We start from the raw sequence: 13,746 nt of genomic DNA, 5'->3' as shown, positions 1-13,746 counted from the left end.
TCAAAACATAGTTTTGGTGAGAAATGCTATTTAGTGGACAGAAACTTATTCCTGATTTACATTTGCGGAAGGAAAGTGGTATAAGTCTTGACGGTCAATTACTACTCATTAAGAAGGCATTAACAAATTTTCCCCAATCATGCACATGCCCTGAAATCCAAAGCAAGTTGTTAGCATGTGGCAAAATATATGCCATTTAACCGATACAAGTGAAAATCACCAATAGGATTCTGGCAATTGTTACTTACAGTAACTATTTTTAAGATAATGATTTGTATAGGAAGAAAATGGTGCTGATCAAAAAAAATTTAGGGACATCTTTTGCCATTCTTAGTCTACTGTTACATTTGAATGCAGCCACTGTCATTTTTAAACTATCAAACATATATGGCAGATATCTTGAAGATTATGGACCTTAGGAAAAAAAGAAAATGTGAATACCAAGAAAACAGAGTAGCTGGATTAGGAAACCACAGGATTTGGGGGGACTACCATGGGCCTTATGCATTTTGAAATTACAGTGGGGTCTCTACTTAAGAACTTAATCCATATTGGAAGGTGGTTCTCAAGTTGAAAAGTTCTTATTTTGAATCTGCATTTCCCATAGGAATGCATTGAAAACCATTTAATCCGTATCTGCTCTTTTCCGTCCATAGAAACTACAGTGGAACCTCTACTTAAGAACTTAATCCGTTTTGGAATGGTGTTCTTAAGTTGAAACGTTCTGAAGTTGAAGCAAAATTTCCCATAGGAATGGACTGAAAACCAATTAATCCGTTCTGGCTGGTTTTTTTTGTTTTGTTTTGTGTTTTTTTTCTTCTTTTTTTTCTTTTTTTTTTTGGTTATGTAGAGGTGCGTTCGTACATTGAAGCATTAGTTCCCATAGGAACTAATGCAAAGCTGGTTAATACGTACTCTACCACTAGGGGGAGAATTTTTTTAAAACCTAAGATGACCTAAGGTTAAAAAAAGAGCAGGAAAGTTTTTTTTTCCTGTTCTTATCTTGGATTTCTGTTCTCAAGTAGAAGCAAAATTTAGCAAATGGAGCTGTTCTTAAGTTGGATTGTTCTTAAGTAGAGACGTTCTTAAGTAGAGACCCCACTGTAGCAAGTACATGTTTGTATACTGTACAGAACTGTTTCATGTCTGATTTTTCCATAGAGTATTCACAGAACCACAATACTTCCTGAAAGTGTGGTTCTGTGGTATGCGTACATGCAATTTACACAGAGAAAATACAGTATCCTATAGAAATCTCTACAATCTAATTCCATATCATTATTTTTTTTAAAAATCCCCCTTACAAGAAACACTAAGGTAGTACAAAAAGTATGATCAAGACAGTCCAATAACTAAACAAAAGAGAGAGAAAAATCATATCAACGCAACAAAATGGAAAAACAGCAGTAAATACAACAACAACCAAAATAGTATGTCAGCCAATTAAAATGCCTGGACAAAATAAAAAGTTTTGGCATCCAAAAGGTTTCACAGCTGTCACCAGGCATACCTCTATCAGGATGATTTTTCTGCAATCAAGGCTTTACACCAGAAAAGGCTTTTCTCATCTCCCTACTATCAGCTAAAGTAGGTGAAGGGGAAATGCAGTTTTAATGCACTCACTTTTAAGAGTGGCTTAAGTATCTGAGTTAACATCTGTATAACATCTGTTTGTCCATAAAACTGGCAGTGGAAAGGTAAGCCTTCACAAGGCATCTTGACATGCTTGAATATAGGCTGTTGAAGACTATACCATCAGCTCTTGCCAGATGTGCTCAAACTGGTGACAGATTCTACCAAACTAGCAAGGCTTTGAGAACAGCACTGCTGGAAGTCTGCATGCCTGATATATGAGTACTGCCCTAACTAAGTACAGAGATGCTGCTCACCAAAACGCTGGCCATCAGGCAATAAATTATCTAACCTATTTTCTGTTGTAAAAGATTAAATAGGATGTGAGAGTTGGCTGTAACTGCAATATCTTACTCCCTGTACAACAAAAAAATTAAAATTAAAAGAAATCACCACTTCCTCAGGAGAGGCAAAACACACTGAAAGTTAAATATATGAGCACTTTTAGACTGTCCAAAAAAAAAGCAATTAATTTTTAGTGAAACATAGGTAATCTCAAGGCTTTGAAAATACTTACCACAACACCATTCTTTGTGGTAGTCTCACGGAACGTGAAATTGCAAACAGCCCAGGCAAGATAATAGGTGGACATGAGTGGAGTCTGTGAAAAGTGATCTGTAACCCATCCATCTTCTTCAAAAACAGAAGTTTCCACGGGCATATTGGACAAAGATAAATAGGTTGCTTGGTGTTTGATGCTGATTTTGAACGTGGCCTTGTAGATAGGCTCGTCAAAGCAAGGAAAGGCTTTTCTGGCATGAATAGGAGAAAACTGTGTTACCGCAAGGAACCTGAAAAGAAGCAACAGTGACTTGATTTGCTTCAGACCTTAACTAAACATTGCCTGAGAAACATTGCAGAATTTTAAAAAAAAATGACTGCAGCACAACATACAAAACAACATCATTGTGAAGCATTCTGACCCACAGGAGGCCAGACTGACCCCATCTTTACTATCCTTCCACAAGCAGGCGAAGACCTTCCTCTTCAGGCAAGCCTTCCCTCGGTAAACATCTACCTGTGTGTAATTTTTAGATAGACTGTTATGCATTATTGCTTTGAATTGATTGTTAGTACTACTTGTGCTTTCCATTTCTCAGAGCAACATCTTTAACATTTTTGTATACTTATTGATCTTTGCCTTAATCTTGCCTGTTAATTGATGTAAGATGTCTCCTTATTCATTGTTCATAATTTTTAAATATCGCATTTTAATGATGTTAACCACCACTGTATACTCATTGTTTCCAACTTTAAATATTCCCTTTCATTGTTGTAAGCCACCTTGTGTTCTTTTCAAGGAAAAAGGCAAGTTTGCTTTTTTTTTTAAATCAATACATTTGCACATATGCTTTAAACTAACTTCTGCAGTTCAGAATGACTTTTAATTACATATGTGATGGTACAGAAACATGTCCCTAAAATATAATACATTCTGCAAGAAACATGTCTAAGAAACGGTTTTGTTTTCTTCTTTTAGTTTATTTGCTTGCTTGCTCTTCTTGGTTTTTGGAAGAGGGCTTTGTGTGTTTTAATCACTTTCTTGGGGGGGGGTGCTCTCCCAGTTTGAGTGGTGTTCATATTGCTATTTGTTTAATTTAGTGTGCATGTGTTCTGTCAAAGGTGCTTTTCTATTGCCTTGCCTCTGATTTTTGGAACAGTTTTTAAAGGTTCTTTAAGCATGAATACAGAAACATGAAACAAATAACCCAAAACAAGCTTTGTAAAATGAAAGGGCAGTGCATGAAAAATAAAAAATAGAAGAAAGCAAGAAAGCATCTTCCAAAAGAACCTGAAAGAAATATGACAATGTTCACCACTTCCCTCTTTATAATATCTATCTTCAGCTCTCTCCTCAAAGTACTTTTAAACTTCCCTGTATGTTACTTGTTATCTGTCAGCCTCAAAATGATTTCTAGTCTCAATTTATCACTCACTTTGTGCTACATTTCCAGACTCTTCAAATACCTGATTTTTAAACTACGTATACAGAAAACTGTTATGGTAACAAGATACTATTGCTAAATTGTCTTCTACAATTAATTTTAACGGGCTCACCCACATACTGTGCAGTGGTACTGAAAAAAAATATAAGCACTGGAAAAAAATTCATTTTTCAACTCTTTGCAACCAAAACACTTTTAAAGTCAATGTTCGTGTTTTCTTTCTAGGCAATCTGAGATAGCCTGTTAATCTGCAGCTCATCCACAAACCACTAAAGCAGAATGCTTGGACTGGAGCCAAACTGACATCAGTGATTAGTTCCCACATGAAACTGGGTCTTCAATCCAAGTTATGTGCTCTTTAAATTTAAGCTGACTTAAATCCATAACAAAATATCAGAAGGATTAAACTTTTATATTTTCTGTTTTGAATTATTTATGAATGCAACTAGTTAAACTTAACTAGTGATACATTCTGCTTTCTGCAAGTTTTCAAGCTGCCATTCTTAATCATCTACAGCCTTATTCTGTGAAAGTATGTGTGGTTCCCCACAAACATTGAGGGGAGTGTGCTAGCAATGTCCCTTTCCATGGTCACAGTGAACACAGGAATTGGACTATCTGAAAAATGTGTGACTGCTCTATCCAGATAGTTATCTCTGTGTGAACCTGAACCCAGAAGGGACTGAATAATTGGAAAAGTTTTCCCAGTCCAGCAGGCCCTCCCATCTTCAGACAGTTCTGTTTCCATGTTCAACATGACAACAAAGGAGGCACATCTAGCACTTCCCCTCAATATGTGTAGCCTCCGCACACTTCCTTAACAACTGAGTAGGTCTTATGTGTTAATACTAAACTATGTATGCCAGAGACTACTCACTTCTTTACATTAAAATCCCTACAAATCACAAATATTTATGTTGTGTGTTTTCCATACTCATGAAGGTTCATCTACCACTACACAACATCACAAAAAACACCTGAAGAGGGGATAGAGAGGTAAAGTTTGTTCATAGCTATTGAGCAGTGAGATCTGGAATACATGGAAACATCAATATGCAGTAGCATAGAAGATGTACAGCATACCCCATCTATGCAGAATGGTAGTTCTCTGTTAAAGCACTATAGTACAGTGGAATTGATAGGTGCACTGAAATGCTGTAATCCAGAAGATGCAATACAATTCAATAAATGGGTTCTCAAAAATAAACCCCAATGAACTTGGTAAGACTTATTCCTGTCTTTTGTTGTTGTTTTTTTGTTTTTGTTTTGGTCCAGTACTGCAGTCCCAGTTATTGGTATGTAACTGCTTGCATACATATCAACTGATGAGACGAATACATCCTAAATGTGTAATTATAGGAATGAAAGCCTTGCATGTTGGCTTCTTTGCGTAAAGATGACAGTAATTTGCAGCTATTTTAATTCCACTCTTCTATTAAGAAGGTAGGCATGTTTCTTCAACAACTTGTCTGTTTTGACACCTTAGGAACTATAATAAAAAAAGAAAAGAAAGTGAGGCTGTCAGGATCTAAGGAATTACTTTGCTCTACTTTGTACAAGGCAGAATATACAGCTATGCTGTATGAAGCCATTATTATGACAACAATTTCTATAAGATAACCATTAATATTTTTATGTTATCAGCTTATTTCACTGAATGACTAAAATCTTTTTTGATTACAATTTTTTTTCCATTATAAGATGAAATTACTTAAGAGGTAAATTAGGATTTCCATAAGGCAAGCAATGTTTGAAAGATATTTTTGGCTTTTTTCTAAAAAGTCAAAAGGTGTGTTCTATTATGTTTAATGAAAATGCCCTTTAAATATGTTAAGAAAAGTTAGGAAAACCATTAACGGAAATCACACTGTGCTTGGCAGGCCACAAGAAATAATAAAACTATTTTGGCTTAAATGCTAGCTATACATCATGTCTGACATACCTCCAGGCGTTCAAAAAAGTTTCAAAACATTTAGGCGAAGTATGGCTTGTCTAACTTAGGAAAAACTATCACATTACTAAAAAATGCCTCATCAATTGCTATGGGAGCACAATATGATAAGGACCAACAGCCTAGTAATCAGAGACAGACTAAACATACTGAAAAAATGTTTTTACAAAGTTTTTATCAATACACTGGAGACTAAAATTATATAAAAAGGTCAACACTACATTGAAATGTGCATACTGATTTGCTAACTGATTTCATAGTCACATGGCAACTGTGAAATTATTTTAGCAACAGACAATATTACAGCAAAGCAGGAAGGGCCAATGGGTAGATGGGAATCTACTGGTTGATCTCTTCATAACCTACAGGAGAACACCATGGGCTTCTGACTTTCACCTGTCTAACAAGCTGTTACTAATAATAACAATACGCCCTCAAGTCAATTAGACACCTGCAAAACCTAAAACACCTCCTCATGTGTTTTTCAGAGGAAAGAATACATTTCTGGGTCGAACATTTTTTAAAGCCACTCTGTTCCTTCAGTCCTACTATATGCTGATCAGCCTGAACCATTATTTCCTAATTGTCTCTGTCTGGGGGCTCTAGTTAGGATTATAAACAAAGCAGCTCTCAAAAGACTGGTCTGCTCACGTGGAGCAGCCACACTTTCTCTACCCACTGTCTTGATGATGAGTAGATTATGGTGTTACATTCAGATTTGGACATTTTAGAAACAAAAACATGTAAGGCAAACTTCTAACCCAATCTTAAGTATATATTTTTAAAGTGTTGTTGTTCTGTCAAGAAAAAAATAAAAAAACACTTGGCACTTACTACAGGTGATTACGTACTGAACTGGACTCATAAGAGTGGTCCCAGTTTACAATATTTTAAAAAATTGACTAATATAAATACTTTCTTAACATTACAAACTGATACATGTATTCTAAAAAGCCACACTATGTTCCATGGGACTTACTGCTCAATAGCTGTGTACCTAATTGCAGCCTAGATGTACAATCAGAAACAAACTAGATGTAAACAGTTGTGTTATGAGTACAACAGAAAAAGTTATAGACAATGTTCCTACTTTCTCTTTGCTCTGTAATACTATCTTCCCATTATTACAACTTCAGACTGGCTGTAATTTGTACTAAATGTACAGATGCATTAAATGTTGACATGGTTCTCGTACTGCATATTTTAGCAATGTTATTTATGCCGGTCTAAAGATAAAACAAGTAAAGTTGGGTATTTTTTGTATGAGATATAATATATTAATAAACACATAATAAACACATTAATAACATAATAATTGCAAAGTTTCTAAGTACATATTGTTGATACCTTCATTACTCAGTTTTTCTAGGTTAAATTCTTACATGCATGTACAGTATCTAGGAGTATATCCTACTAAACTGCATGGGACTTGCCTCTAATTAGGATCAAACTAGTAACAAGATACAGTGTCTGCAACCAAACTTTGCAAAGCAATCATTTTATGAAAATTTCTATGGTCAGTTAGACAAAATTCAAACATAACCCATAATAAAAACAGCAGATTTTTAAAAAGTAAGGTGTAAGGAAGAAAATGTTGAAATAATTGAGCGGGATTGGTTTGTTCTCGCTTCTAACTTTTCAGATGGCAATCACTTAAGTAAACCATTTACTCAGCAGGGATTCACAAAGAAATTATGAGGCTTACAGAATAAGACTCTGTGGATGGATTTTCAATGGCTATCAGTTTAAAAAATAAATTCATTCTAGATCTTTGCTAACAAAGCTATCTTTGAACTATTGCCTGATTTTTGATGTTTGACTTGCTGCATGTTTAAGAAGCTTAAGCCTGCTCTCACACAGACTCATGTAAACGGTCTGTAACTGAACCACAAGAAATAGAGTAATCCCAGAGCCCTTTCCAACTCTAACAGCATGCAGCCAGTATATAAATAGATGAGAACATACCACTAAAGACCTACTGTTTTGAAAAATAAAGTCATGAGCGTATACATTCTGTTTATATTTGTAGGAAAGGTTTTAAAAATCAGACTTCCATTACCCTAGTTTTGTATTTCTGCAATATTAATATGCTATTTCCCATCAGAGTTCAAAGGCATATATTCTTCCATCTGTGCAGTAAGATACTGTACAACATTGTTTACTAACATACCTGAAGATACTGAGTCAAGCTGTATTTTCAACTACTGTACTGTATAATATTATAGTTGAAAAACTATATTAAAGCCTACTTAACTTGTGAATATGTTTGACGAACAAGAACCAACAGCCCCTTAATTTTAGGGGGTACAGAGCAACGTGTAGATTGCCCTGCAGCCACCTGTACATCGACTCAGCCTTACTTTTACTTTTAACTCTTGTCCTGAAACTTCCTGCTCACAGTGCTTCCTCAACACCACCAGTTTTCTAGATCCACACTTACTTTGGAAATACAGATCTCCAACACCATGTGTAAAATCTTTCAGTGCTTCCTGACACGTGGTTTCTCACTAGCATGCAGCTTGTTCCTCAGCTGTCAAAGGTGATTTTATGGCAGCAAACTACGATAGAATCTTGTCTACTTGACAAAGTGAGTCATCTGTGTACATTTGCTTCCAATAGCCTCCTCTGCTGGAAGTCCGCTTTACAGTTCTCAATAGAAACTTGATCTTTGCATTCTCTCCAACTACAGTATGTCTTTTTCAGATCTCCACCTTTCCCATTTTCCTCTGTTTGTCAATGTCAGCAGTTAAATGATATGGTGTCAGTTTTAAAGAATAAAAACTATTAAGGGAATTAAGTGTTCTCTCATGCTCAGGTCCACAGTCGATGGGGGTAAGGCTAGTCAAGTACTGCTCTTTTACACACTTCAGCAACAACTACAACTGATTCTTAGAGCCTTATAGTTAGTGTGTGTGTGTGTGTGTGTGTGTGTGTGTGTGTGTGTGTGTGTGTGTGTGTGTGTGTGTGTATGTATTCTATGCTGTCAACTTGGAGCTGACTTACAGCGACCCTAATAGGGCTTTTATGGTAAGTGAGATATTTAAGGAGTGTTTTCACCAATTCCACTCCCCCAGTGAATTTCCACGGCCAAGTATGTGTGGGAATTCAGTGTCCTAGTCCCTCACTCTATCCACTACATCACACTGGGAGTTCCTATCCTATTAATTATCATATCCTGCTAATATTGTCTGAGACGCAAATGATCAAGGTATATACACAGGTGAGTACAAAAAGCAGCCAAATCAGCCATGCTTATGTAGAACCCCGTGGCACACCATCCATTCCCTGGGGAAACTAACTAAAAATTGTTGCAGGGTTATTCTCCCCAACTGCCTTGTGTTTCTTCCTGTACTTGCCAAGCCAATGTACCTATGCCAAGTATTTATTTGTTCCAGATTCATCTTCCTACTAAACAAAAGCAGGCACAAGGGTATAAAGATCACAGCCTGTTACCCACACAGGTTATAAGAATGCATAAACAACCCTGTTAGCATTTCCTATGATGCCATGATGTCTCAGGAGACCTCCTCTCTTAACTAAACCAAAGCATCTTAAAGGGTAGGAGTGTCAGTAGTAAAAGCAACAATGTTAAAAGAGCCTATAAGGCAGTTCCAATATTTTGTTTTCCCTTTCCCTGGATTGCAAGGTCCTAGCTTCCCACAACTACCTGGCATTCTTCTGCCAAGAAGGTTAAGAGAGATACAACTTAAAAGTCAGTAAATCCTATAGGAACAGGGTGAATTCCAATTTATTTTTAGTATCTCACCTAGATTAAGTATGGACTTTACTGATGGGAAACTGCATTTAAATATTGACAGGCAGAAACTTTTGCAGAAGTTTGGGTGAATCAGATTTCACTTCATGAACTTCTGAGATGTTTTTTTAAAAGCACCACTATGTGAGCACACATATATCGAAATCCTTGTCTTTTTAAACAGGAGGAAAGTTTTAAATTAGAGATTAAAATGAGAATTTTTATTTCTACTTTATTTTACTTTTCTGAAAAAGATTTCGTGGATGCTAAGATGAAAATGAGTTAATTTCTATGCTCATGTATTATGGATAAATAAGAAACTGAACAGAGCATGAAGACGCATTTTGCGACTGCAGACTGCGGATAAGGTACCTAGAAGCACAGCATTCCGCCTTGCATTGGGCAACAAAGAGGGGAAAGCCCTGGCACTAGAGAGACCAAGAGCGAAGGTGGGCCGGGGAGTGGGATCTGATACCTTCTCTCTCCATAGAGGACGTAAGAGCTGCGGAAGAAGCCCAGCAGCTCGTTCTCGATGGGCGCGTGATAGAGGATCTTGACGTTGTAACTTCTCAGCTCCTCCAGGCTCCGGTTGAGAACGATCACGAAAACCTGGGTCTGCGGGTAGAGGAAAAAGCCGGAGACGCGCAGATCGCCCGCCAGCCGGTCCTCAGCCACGCGGGCGGCTTCGATGTGCATGCGGTGGGCGTGGAGCACGATGTAGCGGGTGGCGTTCAGGCACTCCACCTGCACGTTGACCTCGCCGCTGAAGGTGAAGTTCTCCATGAAGACGTTCAGCATCAGGTTGTAGTGGAGGGGCCGCAGGTGCCCGGACAGGCGCAGCTGAGTCCAGGGCGCCTGTTCCCGCCGCCTCTGCCACTCCTCCTCGTCCAGGTCCCCTCTTCCTGCTGCTGCGCCCAGGGCCTCCGTCTCCACTCCTCCGCGGCCCGGGGGCTCGCCGACATGGTTCTGGTTCAGGCGGGCACTTCCCGCCGCGGCTGCCGCGGCGGCCGGGACGCTCCCGTTGCCCGCCCGGCCAGCTGGGCCGTCCGCCGCCGCCGCCTCGCCGCCGCCGCCGCCGCCGCCGCTACTGCACTCCTCGATGCGCACGCTGAGCAGCACGGCGATCATGGTGACCACCAGCAGGGCCAGGATGGAGATGGCGAAGCCCAGCACCAGGCGCTTGTGGACCGTGATGTGGCGCTCCGTGGTGCGGGGTCGCGCCGCGCCCGCGTCCGCCCACTGGCCCGAGAGCCCCCTGCTACCGTTCCTCAGGGCGGCGGCGGCGGCGGCGTCCTCCTCGATCATCATGGGCGTGAAGGAGAAACTGAGCTCCCGCTTCTCGGCCAGGGACATCAGAGGAGTGGCGCCACCCCCAGCTCCTCCCGCGGGGCTCTCCTCGCCGCCCCCCGCCGCCGCCGGGGCCAGGAAGGCATGAGGGGTGCCTAGCCGGAGAAAAGCGAGAAGGCGGGGGGAAAAAAGAAGAAGAGGAGACGGGAAAAGGGAAGGGGACCCACGGGCTCTTGGCTTGGCTTGGTCCCTTCAGCCTAGTCCTGCTGCTGCTGCAGCCACTGCGGGGGTCCCTCGCGCTCCCTAAGAGCAGTCCCGGCGGCCGAGGGAGGGCTCCTGGCGCCCCATGTGGGAGGAAGGCAGGACAGGGGCCGCGGGGCGAGGGGGGGGTGAGGAGGAGCCTCCGGACCCCCGGGCCGGGCGGCGAGAGTGCAACTTGGGCGCCTTTCGTAGAGGTCCAGGCGCGCTCCCTTCACGGGGCCGTCAGGTCGCTTCCCTTTGCCATTGCCGCCCGCCGCGGAGTCGGAGCGAGCCGGCGGGGAGGAGAGCAGGCGAAGAGGCAGCCGGGGCCGAGGGGGAGGAAAGGGCTCCGGGTCTTCGCGTTGTCACCCCGTGGGTACTTATTCACTCCCTCAAACTCGCCGCGCCACAAACTCTCCTCCCACTCCGTCCTTGTTTAGCTTTAAAGCGGCCGGGGTTTGCTTGGCGGGTTCCCAGTTTCCACTCCAGCAGCCTACGCGCCTCGGTTGTCACGCGGAGGAGGAGGAGGAGGAGCGCGGAGGGGGCAGAGAGAGAGAGAGAGAGAAGACGAGGGGGGTGGCTTGGGAGCGCCAAGGCGGTGCTGGTGCTGAATCCTTATCTCCGTGTCGCCGAGGCTCCCGGGCACCTGCGGGCAGCGCAGAGCCGCTTCCTTGCTGTTCGGCGCCGCTTCGCACGCTTCGCCGGAGAGGCTTGAAGGGACCCGGTCGGCGAACGAGCGGCTCGGCTCAGCGCGTGCGCGGGGGGGGGGGGAGAGAAGGCGGACGAGAGAGAGAGAGAGAGGCGCGAGGCTCGCCTTGGGGAAGTAGACGGGCCGCCCCGCGCTCGGCGCCTCGGTGGGCGTCTGTGGCTCAAGAAATGCTCCCAGACCGCTAGAAGAGAACGAACGAGAGCCCTCGTAGTGAGAGAGGGTGCGGACGCGTGCGTATGCCTGTGTGTGTGTGTGAGTGAGTGAGAGAGAGAGAGAGACTGTAAACCACTTGAAAAGGCGACTGAGGGAAACTCTCGGGAGACACCACAAGGAGCGGGAGAGCTCCGAGCGCTTTCTTTGGGGCTGTGGCACGCAACAGCCCAGTGAAGTCGCTTTCTTGCTTCTTCCCTTCGAGTCCTCCTTTGGGTGTGCAGGGAAGGGGGGGGCGCTTGCTTATCGACAGGCGGGCACTTATGGAAGGCGGGGGGGGGGCTCTCCAGGTTATCATCATAACCCCCCTTCCGACGGAAGGGTAGGAAAGTGGAAAGGTTTGAACGGAAGATGTGTTTGTAGCGGGAGTCTGCAGAGTACATGCGATGACAGGCAGCCTCGGCTTTTTTTTCTTTTTCTTTTCTTTTTTTTTCTTTTTTTGGCAGGTCCTGTTCCGATGATCTGGCAAATGTCAGATTATAAAACTGCCTCGCCGCAGGATTTGTAAACGAATCTGTTCCCTGCATAAATATTGAACATGTACAGCGTATTCTGTGCTGTACATGCTTTAGGGATATTGAATGGCTGTCTGTTCCGGGGAGGAAGGCTGCTGAGCTTACCCAGGGCAATGCCTGTGCGCAGGAAACCGAAGTGGTTTTCTTTTCTTTTTTTCCCTTTTTCTTTTTGAGGGGCTGTTTGTTCATATGGTGCCCTGAAGAGTCAAGTGTCCTGTGGGAAGAAAGACATCTGCTTCAAGTTGTTCGAAATAGGTGAATGTTTGATCATCCTTAGATACACTTACGTTTTGTCTGTTATCCTTCTTACATGCCATCAAATTATTTCAGACTGATAATGACCATAATAGAGGTTTTGAGGTACGTGAGTTCTTCAACCAGTGGTTTAACATTGCTGCCATCCCCACCCCCATGAATTTCAGTGGCTGAACTAGGATTTGAACTCACATCTCCAGAGTTCTCCTCTGAGAATCTGTGCACACCAAACTGGTTCTCTGTCTTATGTACACACTAGCATTCACCTGTTAACTTCCAGCTGTGACTGTGTGTGCAAATGCCTCTTGACTCAGTATCAAACTGTGCATTCTGTCATTGTCACAGAGTGTGCAAACTGAGTGTGGCTGAGGAATTACAGTTTGAGTTGTATCACGCCACGGCACATTATACCTGATTCTTGTTATGTGTCATCAAGACACCTCCGACTCCTGGCAACCCTATGAATGAGCACTCTCCAAAATGTCCTGTCCTCAGCTGCTCTGCCCAACTCTTGTGGACTCAAGTCCAGGGTCTCTTAGGGCGTCAGCCCATCTTATAGTTGGTCTTCCTCATTTCCTGCTGCTTTCAACCTTTCCCAGCATTATTGTCTTTTCCAGAGAATCCTGCCTTCTCATCATGGGCCCACAGTAGGATAGCTTCAGTTTCAACCCCTTTGCCTCTAGAGATAGTTCAGGCTTGATTTGAACAAGGACCCACTTGTTTGTCTTTTTGGCAGTCCAGGGTATCTGCAAAACTCTCCTTCACCACCAGATTTCAAATGAATCATTTTTTAACTGTCTGCTTCCTTAACAGTCCAGATTTCAAGAAGTAAAATATGTCCTTGGTGCTAGAGATAGTTCTTGGTCCCCAATGACACCAACATGGCCAAAGATATCCCTTAACAATAATCACAGAATATCTAAATTCCCATCATGGTGGGTGAGCCCCATCCCACAATTGATCTTGGACTCTGGGCCACCATTGTTTAAATCAAAGATGAGCGAAATGCAGCCCTGCAAATGTTTCAAACTCTAACTCCCAGCATTTCCATTGGCAGTGCCAGCTAGGATTGATAGAAGTTGGTAGTCCAACTAATTCTTCTGCAATTCGTCCACAGCTGGCCTAAACCATCATGCACCAAACAGATTTTCCTCAATAATAGTAATAAGCAGGAGAATGCAGTGATAGTAGCCAACTGAGTGACATGTGCCTATCAATCAGGACACATTTGCCTATTTTTAGTCAGC

The 13,746-nt window shown here is 42.4% G+C and overlaps 1 protein-coding gene across 1 annotated transcript in view; it reads right to left on the bottom strand.

Moving 5' to 3' along the window:
• The window catches only part of TRHDE (thyrotropin releasing hormone degrading enzyme), a 277,072-nt gene extending 266,388 nt beyond the window's left edge, over positions 1–10,684 (bottom strand). The window contains exons 1-2 of the mRNA XM_073000372.2: positions 9,759–10,684; positions 2,150–2,423 (exon numbers count right to left, since the gene is read on the bottom strand). Coding sequence (XP_072856473.2) covers positions 2,150–2,423; positions 9,759–10,636 — 1,152 coding nt within the window. The 5' untranslated portion in view covers positions 10,637–10,684. The remainder of the gene's footprint in view (positions 1–2,149; positions 2,424–9,758) is intronic.
• Positions 10,685–13,746: the final 3,062 nt, after the last annotated feature.

The sequence above is a fragment of the Pogona vitticeps genome, chromosome 5, assembly GCF_051106095.1.
Source record: "Pogona vitticeps strain Pit_001003342236 chromosome 5, PviZW2.1, whole genome shotgun sequence".
Taxonomy (NCBI): domain Eukaryota; kingdom Metazoa; phylum Chordata; class Lepidosauria; order Squamata; family Agamidae; genus Pogona; species Pogona vitticeps.
This window is presented reverse-complemented; position numbering and strand designations above follow the sequence as displayed.